Genomic DNA, 13,732 nt, shown 5'->3' on the forward strand with positions numbered 1-13,732 from the left:
GTTGCTACTTTTTCCTGTTCTGAAGGACTGGAGGGAAGCTGTTTGCCCAGCCTGTTGACACAGCTGCAGCCAGAAACACTTCCTCATAAATACAAGTATCAGAGGTACATTACACGATGCCCAATAACACAAATCTGCACAACCTTCAAAAAGAGGGAGCATGTCTGCAACTCCTGCTTCTGTTTTAAGGTCAAAGTCTGCAGAATTGACATTGAAACATTTCCAAAATTCCTACTTATTCTTAGCTTTGTTTTTTGTTTCATTCCCGAAAAATCTTTCCCATATATAGAGTGACAGCAGTGTGTGAGAATGTGCAACAAGTTGTTAGAAATACTTTGAGGTCTTTGGTGTTTGCAGGGTTTCACCCAGATTATCAGTGATGGAGTTAATCCCTCTCATGCAGAGCGCTGCAGCCAGGAAACTGTTTCTCTTTTTCATATCAGGAACTTCTTTAACTTTTATGCATTAAGATTTGTAAATTAACCTTTGTTTTTGTGATGATACAGACTCTAATGTGGTCAAATTTAACTGCAAAGTGAGCCGAGTTTGAAAACACCAACAGAAGCCTAAAAATAAAGTAACAAACATTTATTTATGACTTCATGCGATGCTGAATACATTACACTAGTAAGTACATTAGAAAAAACTAGCATCTTTACACCGAAAATATCATTTTTGTTGCTTCAAAAAATAATGTTACATGTTGAGCTAATGCTTTAAAGGCCTCCAGGAATTCCTGTTCACCCCATGGGAGTCCTCAGGCGGGACTTCGGGGACCTCTGGGTCGTGGGAAATGTTCCAAAATCATCAAACTATATCAAAAATAGCCTCTCCCCATGAGCGTCTTTTCTTTAAGTATTTGTGTTACTTTCCCCGTCATGTGACCGACTTAATCTAGCGCTCACTCATTCTGCAGCAAAGGGCCCCTCAGGAAATGCCTGCCGGAGGTAAAGCAGGGCTCCAGGATTTCCAAAGGAAAAGGTGTTGAGAGAAACTTAATCCAGCAGAGGGGCTGTGAGGGGACTGTGAGTGAGAGGAGGCTGGTGGCATTCCTGGAGAAAACAAACCCCTCTGCCTCCTCACTGCTCACATACCTGACATACTCAAGAGATTCTCTGAGCTGACCTACACACGTTTGCCATATTACTGCCTCAGAGTGCGTAGGTAGAGTACCTCAAATTAAAGAAGCCTATCCCAGCTCTCATTGGGCGAGAGGCTTGACAGGTCACCAGTCAATCACAGGGCTGACACAGAGACAACCTTTCACGCTCACATTCACATCTACACCATTTTACACCAAAAGTACCAGTAACTTTAAGTTCTAGGAACGTCTCTTCGCCCGTTGTCGTCTGCGTTTCCACAGCAACCTGAAGTCCCGGTAAAGACTACAGTTAGCCTGTTAGCATGGAGGAGATTCAACCTGTGCTGCTCTTGATTGTGCTTTACTGCATTGCAGGTGGATTCATTGAATCAACGCTGGAAAGGAGACAAGCGCTAGTAGTCTTTTAAACATGGCGGTGAAATAAAACGCTGTGAGTACTCGACCATTCAGAAACGATCACCCACCCTGAAAGTTCCTGGACCTTTGGAAAGTACTACCCCCCAAACAAGGACTTTTTAGGGGGTAAATCAATTACCCTCGACCTAAATTTAGACCCTGGTTCCTGCTACCGAAACGCAGTTCCTCAAAAGGTTCCTAGTTCCTAGGGAAAGTTCCTGCTGTCGAAACGCACCTTTAGAGTCACCAATGAACCTAACGAGCATGTCTTTGGACTGTGGGAGGAAGCAGGAGTACCCGGAGGGAACGCCACACATGCATATGCATATGCAGACTCCACACAGGCTCCCCTGTGCAATTCAAACCAGGAACCTTCGCTATCCACTGTACCACCGTGAAGCCCCATCATAGAACAGTCAGTTTAAGAGCCAGATCTTTGTTTAATAATGAACACAACGAAGCAAAGAAAACAACATCTCCCATGATCCTTGCTGCATCATAATCTCATCACACTAAGTTAATTGAGAGACGTCTGGATGTAGAAAACACATGCTGTGTGTTTGAACGTTAGCTGCACTGACTCATATTTATGTGTTTACAATTGATCATATGAAAGGGGCCGATACAAGTGACAGACCTGCAGAATGATGAATCAACACTGCAGCTCCAATCAGCTCACATACATCACAGCTTTACTATGTCCACATTATGACGTCATCTCGTGGAGTATGATTTATTCTGTCCTCGCATTTCGCCTGAAATATGAGCCATCAGACACGCCTCATGGTAACAGAAACCTCTGTGGAATGGAATTTATTATGATACTGATAAAACCATTATCATAAGAGTAAGACTGAATCATTGAGGCTGTTTAAACACTAATGCCTGTGTTCATTCTTCTCTGTGTGTGCACAGCTACCATCAGAGTCTATTTGTTACTCTTCAGAGACTGTTTGCTTTCCATCCGTTCTTTCAGGATAGTATCAGCAGCCTTTTAAGTGCGGTTGGCTTTATGTGTTTGAATGAAGGTCTGAGTTTCTGTGAAGCATGACTGCGACTGAGGGAGAACCTCCCTTTGGAATAAAGTCACATTGTGATCGGGGCCTCTGGTGAGATAACATGCCCCACCACACACCTGGTATCTCATGCCAGGCCGAGCAGCTGCTGTGTTTCCACACCGCGTTACCATGGACGTGGCTTGCAAACACTGAGGTCTGTGGGGACCTCAGACTCACACTCCTTCTCCTCCATATACTAAACACACTTTCTCTCTCTCACACACACACACACACACACACACACACACACACACACACACACACACACACACACACACACACACACACACACACACACACACACACACACACACACACACACACACACACACACACACAAATCTCCTCATGCATCAGTGCATGGGTCAAATAGCTCAGAAATTGGCAGGGAGCTATACAGAAGTAAGAAATCACAGAGTGAAAAACGACATCAAAAGATTTTCTTTCACTAATAAAAGAGCTGTTTCATTCACCAAATCTGCTTTATGTAACGCTCTAAGGCTCTTTCACTGCTGTAAGATTTCATTCACCGAGCCATGGTCAGTGAAGGTAGCTTGAGAAGCCTTTAACAAAGGTTTCTGTTTACCTTATGTAAGGTAGAAGGGTAACACATCAGTAAGCGCCACTTAAGGTGGGACCAAGTCACAAGTAAATCTTCAGTCTGGCTTTAAAGACCTACATCAACACCACACAAGTACTAAACTTTGTGTTTGAGTCCTAAACAAATTAATATGGATCTTTCACCAATATTAAAGGTCCTGTTAATAAATAAAATAGAAGAACTGTCAGACGTGAAAACTAAACATCTGTATCATCATAGTGTGTCTTGTACAGAACATGACACCATCTTTTTTTAACTTCTAATCTTTTGGCTTGAAATTGAAGTCATTTCAATGAACAAAGCTGAGATCTAAGTAAAAATGAGTCATGTTTTTTTAAGTCGAAGCCAAGTTCAAGTTCTTTTGGATTTTGTCAAATCTAAAGTCGTAGATTAGAGACTTGGGTCTGACTGGAGTCCATTTCATGTGACTCATGTTAACGCCTCTGTCTTCTGATCTTCACTCACATCATTGCATCACCAACAAACAAGGTCAAAACATGAGAAATCAGATGCACCATTATCTGGAGTCTGAAAAGTTATAATGGTAACTGTTTTCACAGTTTCAAAAGTGAAGAAGAGATAACTGTAAGGATGAAAAAAGGCTTTTTGACTTGGAGAAATGAGATTTTAAAGGAAACAGTAAAGACACAACTAAATTATATAAACATAGCATATCTAAAAACAGCCCAGTCCAGTCATTATCTGGGCTGTAAGTGCTGCGTAAAAACAGGAAATCATCATGCTTCTAAGTCTTGGTAACTTCTTCTTACTCACTATCACATAATAGTCCGAACTAAATGATAATTATTATGTATTATGATATTCGTAAAGGAAAATCTAAATATATTGCCCTTATCCTTAAATTTGTCTTGCGCGCTTTACCATTATCAAGGAACTTTAAATACAGACGATTTACCGCTATCTGCTGGACAGATCAAAGAAATGCATCCAGTTTAATTTGACCCGCCCAGAAACTATTCTTCGCTTTCCATTGGTTTAATTCTAGAGGAGTCCTTTTTGATTGGTCACATTACTCTCTCTTATCCAATCATCGTATCTGTTTACAAATACATCAAAGGTCAAAGTTGAGGATAATAGGAAGTGATGCAACTAGCTTGCAAAGCAGGTGAAACCCGGGATTTAACCTCCAGGACAGAATACATTTATGAAATAAGGAGTTAAAAGAAAATGAATTATACAGGCACATAGCCAAACTTGGATCTCTTCGACGATGTTGTGTTTAGGTGTAAATGCTGTGAGGTCGTCGCTGTCTTTACAAAAGGTGAGTGGCTACGCTAACAGTACTGTAAAGCTAATGGTAGAGAAACTAGCATAGAGTTAGGTTATTCCCAAACACTAGCAGAGCTGACAGGTGGACTTTATCCCAACTTTCCTTTTGTTGAACATTTGGGTGGTATTTTCAGACCCTATACCGGATGGCTTCCTGTATTTTAACAGCAGAGAGTGTCCATGACGTTGGTATACATAGATATATGTAGCTAGCTAAGTGCGTAAGATTTCGTAAGTTTGAGATATCTTTTGCTCAAAAACTGTTAAATAAAACTCACTTTGTATCTGTCAACGTGTGAATGAGTGTTTTAAGATTTCTGTAGTAATAATTACGTCCTATCACACAATGTAAGTGTTACACGTTTAAACGATAGTAAATTCAACGAGATGCGAAGTTTCGTCAGAGTTTTATGGAAAGATTGTTGTGCATTGAGCCGAAAAAAACGACTCTCTCTGTGAAAATGTTGACATGTTGAAAAATGACCTTTTTTTGTAATACATGGATGTGATTAATTGAGCTGCGCCAGTACCTGGGCTCTTTCGTTGATCCAGCTTGTTCACTGGCATATTGCTGCATTCACGTGCTCCTCGGATGGTCCGATGTCCTGAGTGGGGAGCCATACTTCCGACTTTATTGTGTTCGTGGACGTTTAGTTGGAATTGAACATAACATGGGCGCTATAAAGCAATTTTTTTTTTGCCGAAATCATTATGTTGGTCGTTGTTTCTAGTGTTTGTCATTTTGCTGATATTGTAATTTTGCCATAGACCTGTTATTGGACCTGTACACTCATATCACGGTCAGTGTAAAGTTTTCTGTCAAATTTAGGTCAATCTTTGTGGACAGCAACTAACAGTTAAAGTCTAATAACACTTTATCTTTCAAATTACATATCAGCAGTCAGTGTAAAAATCTCTGCCCTCTTTAACTGCCATCAGTTAAAGAAAGTACTTCAACATATGAAAAACAAGGGTCAGAACAGAAGAACACAAACAACATGGAAGCAGAAAATCACGACGTGTTATGTTTTACTGTTTTTCAGCTTTGCATCCTCTCCTTGCTGAACTTGAGACATCCTCTCCATCATTTCCCTTTGCAGTCATGGAGCAGAAGTCTACACAGCACTACTGTTCGATGCCTCTCTACTGGACTGGATTCACCTCCTCCTCCCACACTGTCTGACTCCTCTGAATGCACTGAACCAGAACAGAGCCGCAGCCCCTCCTCCTGGACCCCTGAGCTGGGTCCACCGCCTGCTCCAACTCACTGCTGCATGAGCGGCTGCCATAACTGTGTGTGGATCGAACATGCAGAGCAGCTGCTTCAGTATTACCATGACGGAGGTGACCGGGCGCTCGCAGCTATCGAGGAGAACGTCCTTGATGAGAACCTTAAAACTTACCTGAAGATGGAGATCAGACTGTTAAAAAACACATGAATGATGTGTTGACTGCCATTTTTTTAGAACGAGTCTCTCGCTGACTGAATGAAAGCACTTTATAGCACTATTTTTTTTACACAGCTCTTGTCCGCACAACATTTCTGTTAACTGATACAAGCTGAAGGTCAGCAGATGAAAAGTAAGGGTAGTTCTTGACTTTAGGACTGAATGGTAAAACAGTTCTTGGTTAATTTCAGGTGATAACAGTTTGGATACATGTTCGGTAGCTTTGTCCGTCATGTCTATTAGTTATGATAACACTGTACTCAACAAAGTATTTCTGGGACCTGAGAACTTGTCTCTTCAACAATCTGATTATGATTATTATTTTTTGGTCTTTATTTGAGAGAGGACAGTGGATGGTAGGGTAAAGGGGGAAGAGAGAGTGGGGGTGACACAGGACAGGGGGCCGAGGGCGGGGGTTGAACCTGTGGCCGCTGCACGGAGGACTGTAGCCTCGGTATGTGGTCGCTGATTTAACCGCTGAGCTAAACCAGCGCCACAATCTGATTATTTTAACCCCTTAATTATGAGGTACATCTGAACCGGAGTACTCCTGACATGTATCTTTGCACAGAAAAGACTAGAACTAGAACTGTAAGTTAAAGTTGAGGCAGACAGTCCTTCTCCAAACTGTGATGTGGAGCACAAGCTGTGGGTGGTGGAGTTGCATTGTGGTTAATGAAGTCCCCAGGTTTTGACAAAGAAAAAGGTTTGATATATGAATGCCTGACTTGATCTTTCTTTTAGAACTTTAGAGTCCAACAATGTTATAGAGGTGTGACGATAAAACAGTAGAGTACTCCTTTACTGTTCATGTCTAAAAGTTGATGCTATTTTGCACATTTGTTTTCAGTCTGTTAAAGTTTGAAGTTAAGTTTGAAAAGTTTGTCGACTGATCTTTACTTCAGTATTTAAAGTATGTATTTAAAATGTATATTTAAGGGTTAGTTTAATAAATGTTTCTAAGAACAAACTATTCTCCTCGTCGTCACTGTAGAACATTGACAGGCCACTAGAGAGCGCCAGACAGACATGTAGGATTTATCCTTCATGCCCACCCAGCTCTTTTTAAATGTTGTCACCGCATATTACTACTTATGTACTTAAATAATAATAGAGTAATAGAGTCATATATTTAATAAAAAATACATCAATTAAGATGTAATATTTCATTGTTTCCAAAAAGTCTTGGTTGTCAGGGTTTTCAATCCAATATACCAAGAATTATAAATAGTAAATGTAAAACAAGTTCAATGTTGATGTGTAAATTAAATACCGTACATTTGAATTCATGAAACTTACATTTTCATCGATATGAGTGAGTTTTTTAAGATCGAAGAAGTCGCCTGGTGGATGATGGGAGAAAGAAGCAGCTGTGTTAGAGCAACGTCTTCGGTCATCTGAGGTGAACTCTGCCAGCTGCCCGATTGTCCCTCAGGACCACTGAGGTGACAGTGACCCTGATCTCATCTCCCTGTCTGAGTCAGCAGTAGTCGTGTAATGGAGAGTAAGTCCTGATTACACGGTGCCAGTGGGCAGCTCCAGCCTGCAGTTATTATTCTTTGATCCTGGTCATGCAGAGGATTACACGACATAGGCGTTTCACCGATCATAAACAGAATCTAAACACTCTGACGTGATGGAAAATCTCAGGACTGATCAGTGCTGATGCTCGTCACTGCACGTCATAACTGTGTGTAATATTCTCCTATATGAAGCTGCATCTGATCACAATCACACGAAGACAGCTGAAATATTTACATCACTGATCTACATGTTTATTATTGCTACATGGAGTTCTTTTTCTATACTCAAATATGGAAAATATAACAAGCCTCTAAACTCAATCGATGGAGTGTTTCCAGATAATATAAATACCATAAAGATCTTGCACACATTTCATCCCTTGCCTGTTACACGACAGCTATCATTCCCTTATTTATAGTACACAATGAGCCGGCACGTGAGCCCTCGTGCCCTCCTGCTGAGAGCTTATAGGGGACACTAGGAGCTGCCGATGGACACGACGTGCCCAGCAGGCAGTGATTATTAACAGTGAGCCCCTCCTCCTGCTCGTGTCCTAAAACCAAAAGTAAATAGGACAATTTGATTTGAGTGGCTCACCATTATCTAGTCATTATAAAGTGTTACAAAAAAGGTCGACAAATTGAGTTGTGATCTACTTTTGAATATAAATAAATGGCCGCTTGTGTTTTAGTTATTTGGTTCTATTGTTGAAAGAAGTCTCTTTTATTTTGTTGTGTAAGAAATTGGCAGACTCCACCTTTGTCTGTTATTAATTATGGTGGTGTGTTGCATATTAATGCCTCTGCTAATTCTCTTCACATGGTGTTTCATCTGATACTGAAATTCATGTGGTCTTCTTAATCCCTGTACTCGGGAGTGAATGGGTCTGCTTAATGTGCACACTACATCAGTCATGGTGTGTTTTCATTCTCAAAATTCCTACTTAGAAGATTATTTTTTCGGCCTTTTAAATCTTTATTTACAGAGAGGACAGTGGAGTGTTGGAAACAGGGGAAGAGAGAAAAGGGATGACATGCAGCAACAGGCTGAGGGTGGGAGTCAAACCTGGGGCCGCTGCATCGAGGACTGTATCCTCAGTACATGGGCCGCTGATTTAAGCGCTGAGCTAAACCAACGCTTTCAAAAGTCTTACTTTTTCACTTCTCTCTATATCTTGAAGGATGTAAATCACAACCTTTGTTCTTGGGAGTTTGTGCAGTTTGTTGTCGCCAAAGTCTGCTCTGCACTAGAGCAGAAAGCTTTCAGGTTAGCTTCAGCTCGGGGCCCTACAAGACACATCCTTTAATCTCTTCTATATCTAATAAAATAACCCCGAGGACTGAAATGAGTGATTGTAAAGAGGGACTGATGATAGGTGATATCCAGCTGCAGATTTTAAAGCATTTCTTGGAGAGGTTAACTCAGGATATCTTTGCTGTATTAATTTTGATTATCCTTATCTGTATCTGGTACATATTCAGACTTCTTGCATTTCTAACACTTAATCTCTTAAAGGAAAAATGGCTCAGTGGTTGAATCCACCTGAATGAAGACGCCCTGATTAGCAGAACAGTGATGGATGATAGTGGTTGAACTTGAATTGTAGGGGGGCTCTAACTGCAGGGAATTACTCTGAAAAGCACATTAAGATCTTCTAAGAGACTTTTGCAGGATGGAGGATTGGGTTTTTTACTTCCTGAAGCAGGTGGTGAGACGGTTGCATAACAAAGAGAGAGTGGGCTACCGGGCCTTTCAGGACACTTCCTGCTGCTGCATCTGTAACCTGCATCAACATATTGTGCATCCTACTGTCTCAAAATCAGTGACCTGATTAGCATTGCTTTGTATTTCTTAAAATTTTACACACTAAAGTTGGCTTATATCATGCTTCAGATATCTTAAACAAAGCAGAGCCAAATAAAAACCTTACATCTGTCTTTGTTTTTGGTTTTCGAGGATGAAATATTCTAAATGTTCTTGCCTCATCCTCATTTTTCTCCACAAACAATGTGAAAGCTGGATAAACACAAGAACTACCTACATGCTCCTAAAGGATTAAACACATTTAAAGTACATAATAAGAGATTTTAGTCATCTGTACACCCTCACCATCTTTGACCCCCCCATTACATGTAAACTGTTGACATCAGAGCAGGGGGCGGTGCATCTGTAATCTTCTGCGGGCTCTCAGCGTATAAGAGGGGCCCTCAGCTCGGACTGGCCCTCACAGCGAGCCTAGCATTGAACTCCACACATCTGCTGCGCTCACAGCCGCTCGTCTGGCTGTCCTTCACCCAGCAGCCGGTGAGTAGACGCTCCTCCACAGCTTCAGCACCAGCATCACGAACAACACTGTTATTGAGATAGTTGGGATTTAAACAGAGAGAGATGGGGAGAGTTTTTTTTATTATTATTACCGCAGGTGTTATCGTTTTAGCTGAAATACTTTGACTTGAACTAAAAGGATGGAAGTGGAAAATAAATGAAAGTTTTCAAACAAGATAATGCTGCATGAAGCTGTCATTGTGTCCTCTTTTCAAAAAGAGTTTTAGATGTCAAGGGAACTTTAAATACAGGTCAAACCGTTCGGTTTTTATTAGCTCATCAAAATAATATAATAATTATTTCTTCAACAAGCACATAGTTTAAGAGACTGAAAAAAAGTGAAAGTTGCACGAAATAAGGGATAAATTAAATCAAAAATCTAATCGACAGCGTAATACATGATGTATATTTGGCATTAAGTGACCAAACAAAAGCAGCTGTAGAAACATTAGATGACAGCCTTTGGGACCTGACAGTGACTCCAAACAGGTCTTAAAGTTCAGTCCATAGGCAGATAAAGTGTTTGCTCGTGCTTTAGGATCAAGCTTGCAACTGATTTTCAAAATACAGAACCTTCATTCTAAAGTTTTGAAGATGTTTTCTGAGTGAATCAAATTAATTCAATTGAAACCTTTAATTAAGCTTCAAATCATCGAGGTTTCACTCATTTGCAATGCAGAAAATGACACAATTAAAACAACCCAAAACACAATACTCAAAAAAAACAATTGCAAGCTGAGGTGAAGTGATTTGAGACCACCGCCTTCATTTGACCGAGAAAAATTAGAGTGTCGATCCTGAGAGTGTGTCGTACGTAATTCCACGTTGAGCACAAAAACTAAAGACAGATTTTCCAAGTTCAGAGTAAACGCGAGGGTCAGTCAACTGCATCATGAATTTGTTCATTAATTCCAAAAAGGATGATGCACACGGGCTGAATCAACATTTAGACAGATGTAAATGTACCCAAGTTCTAACCAAAGACAAGCAGGTTTTTATCTGACATTGTTTTTCATTCTAGAATGATAAAAAATATTCAGTATGAACAATAGTTTAAAGATGCTCCATTGTAGTAAAAAGCATGACAAGACAAACTGACTGCTTAAAAATACACAACACTTTTTACATCTGTGTGTACTTTTGAACCAGCTCAGTATCATCAGGAAGAACAAAGTTTGTAAAGCTCTGACAGCTGAATGATTTAATGAAAGCTTCCTAAGACGTGTTCAGGACTTTCTTTGTCATTGAGACACACTGAGCAGATTGACCACTGAGACCCTCAGTGCGCGCTCAGCAGATCTGCTGTGTTGTCCTTGGTCTAACGAGATTACACGTGGACGCTCGGCTTGAAACACAGAGGGGGGAGAACTTATTAACTTGAGCCGGGGATTATGGGAAAATTGGGTCGTCCTCACTGAACAGTCTGCCAGGTAGTCTATCACAGAGAAATATGAGTGTAAATCTAGCCTGGTGCTCGTCAGATCAGTAAGAGGATTAAGGTCTGTAATGTCAGCCAGAGGTGACACACGCTGTTACATGAAAGCAATGCTTAAATAGAGCAACTTAGATAGTACACTGTTATAGAGGCAAAACAGGTGTAAGATTCTCATGTCCTCCAACATAATCAACCTTCCTTTTATTCACTTAAAATAAAATCTGGTCTCGGAGGTGTGACAGAAGTCGGAGATTTCCTTTTCCATCATGTTAACCTCTGTTATCACTTCTATCCAGTCATTGAATGTTGGTCCGACATGCATCATCCACATTTCTGTCAGATGAAACCTGAGTTTTTGTTCATTTTTCTCTTTTTTCCAAAACAACAAGATATCATCGGGACGACTGCACGTCAGAGACACCAACAAAGGTATTGTAACTGCCCAAAATGAATCTTGATCCGCACAAGATTGACATCAAGTCGGCCACCCGTGTCACCGGAGGCCCCGCCACCCCACGGAAGGGCCCGCCCAAGTTCAAGCAGAGGCAGACCCGCCAGTTCAAGAGCAAGCCCCCGAAGAAGGGAATCCAGGGGTACGCCTTAAATGATGCACCTTCTTTCTTTAGACGTTTATAAAATATGACCGGTGTAATGTAAAGTTGTTTTTCTTTTTTCACAGCTTTGGTGATGATATCCCTGGAATGGAGGGCTTAGGCACAGGTGAGTTCACTCCCAAAATGCATTTAAAATCAGTTTCTATGATTCGCAGCAGCCTGACCGACCTTATATCTCTCTTTGTTCTGCAGACATCACCGTGATCTGCCCCTGGGAGGCCTTCAATCACCTGGAGCTGCACGAGCTGGCTCAGTACGGTATCATCTGAGCCGTCCTGCATCTCCCTGCAGGCCTCAGTGGATTACAGATCCACATCCCTGCATCGAGGCTCCACCTCACAGATTTAAATGGAACAAACCATCATGAACTGTAACAAACACAAAAATGGAAAAAGAGAAAAAAATCTACAAAAAAACCCACTTTCTATCGTCTTTCACCGGATTCTTCCTCTGACTTTGCTTTCACACATCATCTGCTCGTGTTTAGGGTCTTTTGATTCGATCCTCTCATCGTCTCCAGATGTGCTCTGCTGCTCTGAGCTACCAGCATCTTTCTCTCTTCTCTTGCTGTCCTTCTACTCTCCTTTTCTATCCTTCTTACAAACAAAACACGAAACTTACACAAGCGAGGCAGCCTCAAATTGAGTTTAAGATACAAACCCATGATGTGGGTGGGTTCCCTCTTCATGTGCACCTGTGCCTCTTTCTCCATCAGAGGTTTGTCCTTCGGACATTTTCAATACAAAACCAGAATTCTGTAGAGAGAGGACACCAGTTTGCCATTGCTGAGTGTAAGCTTTCAGTGCTACATGTTGATTAGTCTTCATATGACACACCACTTTTCACTATTTTTGACCAAAGATACATAAATCTTCATCACTCTATCATCTGTTTTCTACCATCATAATAAAGGAAAGTCTGTAAATTGTATTTTGTTTGAATGTACATTTCTTATACTTTACACATCATGTGTGTATTTGTGTTTATAAGATCAAAATTCTGCTTTGTTTTGTGGTTATTGTGTAAAGTGGAACATTTGATGTTTTTTCCCTCATTGACCTTCATTTTTCATCCATCATTCAATGTTACTTTTTTTTTGCTTTTGATGTCATTTCATCTCCATCGTCATCTTCATCATCAGTGATCTGTTTTCCTTCAATCTATGTTACTTTTAGCTGTCCATATTGTAAAGTCTTTGTGTATACCTGACTTCTTTTAAAACGTTATTACAAAAAACAAGATAATAACAAATAAGTTGATGACTTTTCCCTGGTGATGGAGGCGTTGGTGGATTATTCTTTCATTTCTGTTCACAATGATTGCAGTGTAGTAGTGAGGGATGGCAGAGGAAGCTTCAGTTAATGTACAGACCAAGAGAGATGTAATGGAGCGCTGTCCTCTCTACAGGATGAGAAAAAATAAAACATAAAAAGAGGAAAATTAAAATGGGCCGTTTATATCTCATCATAATCTTTCCCTGGACTAAACGTCTGTGGTTTGTGACTGATCATCTTTATTTCAGTCTTGATGTTAATATAAATTCATATACATACATATTTACACTCATTCATTGATACATACATGCATGTATATAAACATCAGGTATGGCTGTTTGATGTGATCTCTGAGAATAACTATTTTATGTAAATGCAAAAAGCAACATTTATTATACATATTATAACAGTCTTTCAAAAAAATCTACCTGAAACAAAGATTAAAAATAATCTTATCTATAATAATAAATCATTTAATAAAATATCATACCATATCATAAAATACGGCTATATCAGCTCTGCCTTATCACCAAAGTATAGTAGTGAGGTTAAAATAGGTCAGTAAGTAAACTTATCGCAGTTTAACTTTTACTATATATTTTATCACTGCAACTGCAAGATATGAAATGCATCATTTTATTAAAACAAATTAAGTAGCCCAATGA

The 13,732-nt window shown here is 40.3% G+C and overlaps 1 protein-coding gene across 1 annotated transcript; it reads left to right on the forward strand.

Moving 5' to 3' along the window:
* The first annotated feature begins 11,626 nt into the window (after positions 1 to 11,626).
* pde6gb (phosphodiesterase 6G, cGMP-specific, rod, gamma, paralog b) lies at positions 11,627 to 12,062 on the forward strand. The gene is made up of 3 exons (XM_069664832.1): positions 11,627 to 11,772; positions 11,859 to 11,899; positions 11,986 to 12,062. Exons 1-3 carry the CDS (start codon positions 11,627 to 11,629, stop codon positions 12,060 to 12,062), a joined length of 264 nt encoding a protein of 87 aa, XP_069520933.1.
* The last annotated feature ends 1,670 nt before the right edge of the window (positions 12,063 to 13,732 follow it).

The sequence above is a fragment of the Semicossyphus pulcher genome, unplaced genomic scaffold (assembly GCF_022749685.1).
Source record: "Semicossyphus pulcher isolate SPU_LCO1_2020_fin unplaced genomic scaffold, fSemPul1.0.p SCAF_16, whole genome shotgun sequence".
NCBI lineage: Eukaryota > Metazoa > Chordata > Actinopteri > Labriformes > Labridae > Semicossyphus > Semicossyphus pulcher.

What these genes read in the sequence shown, in the direction of transcription:
- pde6gb (XM_069664832.1), top strand. Translation starts at nt 11,627, where the DNA reads ATGAATCTTGATCCGCACAAGATTGACATCAAGTCGGCCACCCGTGTC. An exon ending in CCGAAGAAGGGAATCCAGGG is followed by an intron (nt 11,773 to 11,858) that starts GTACGCCTTAAA and finishes CTTTTTTCACAG; the next exon opens with CTTTGGTGATGATATCCCTG. An exon ending in AATGGAGGGCTTAGGCACAG is followed by an intron (nt 11,900 to 11,985) that starts GTGAGTTCACTC and finishes TTTGTTCTGCAG; the next exon opens with ACATCACCGTGATCTGCCCC.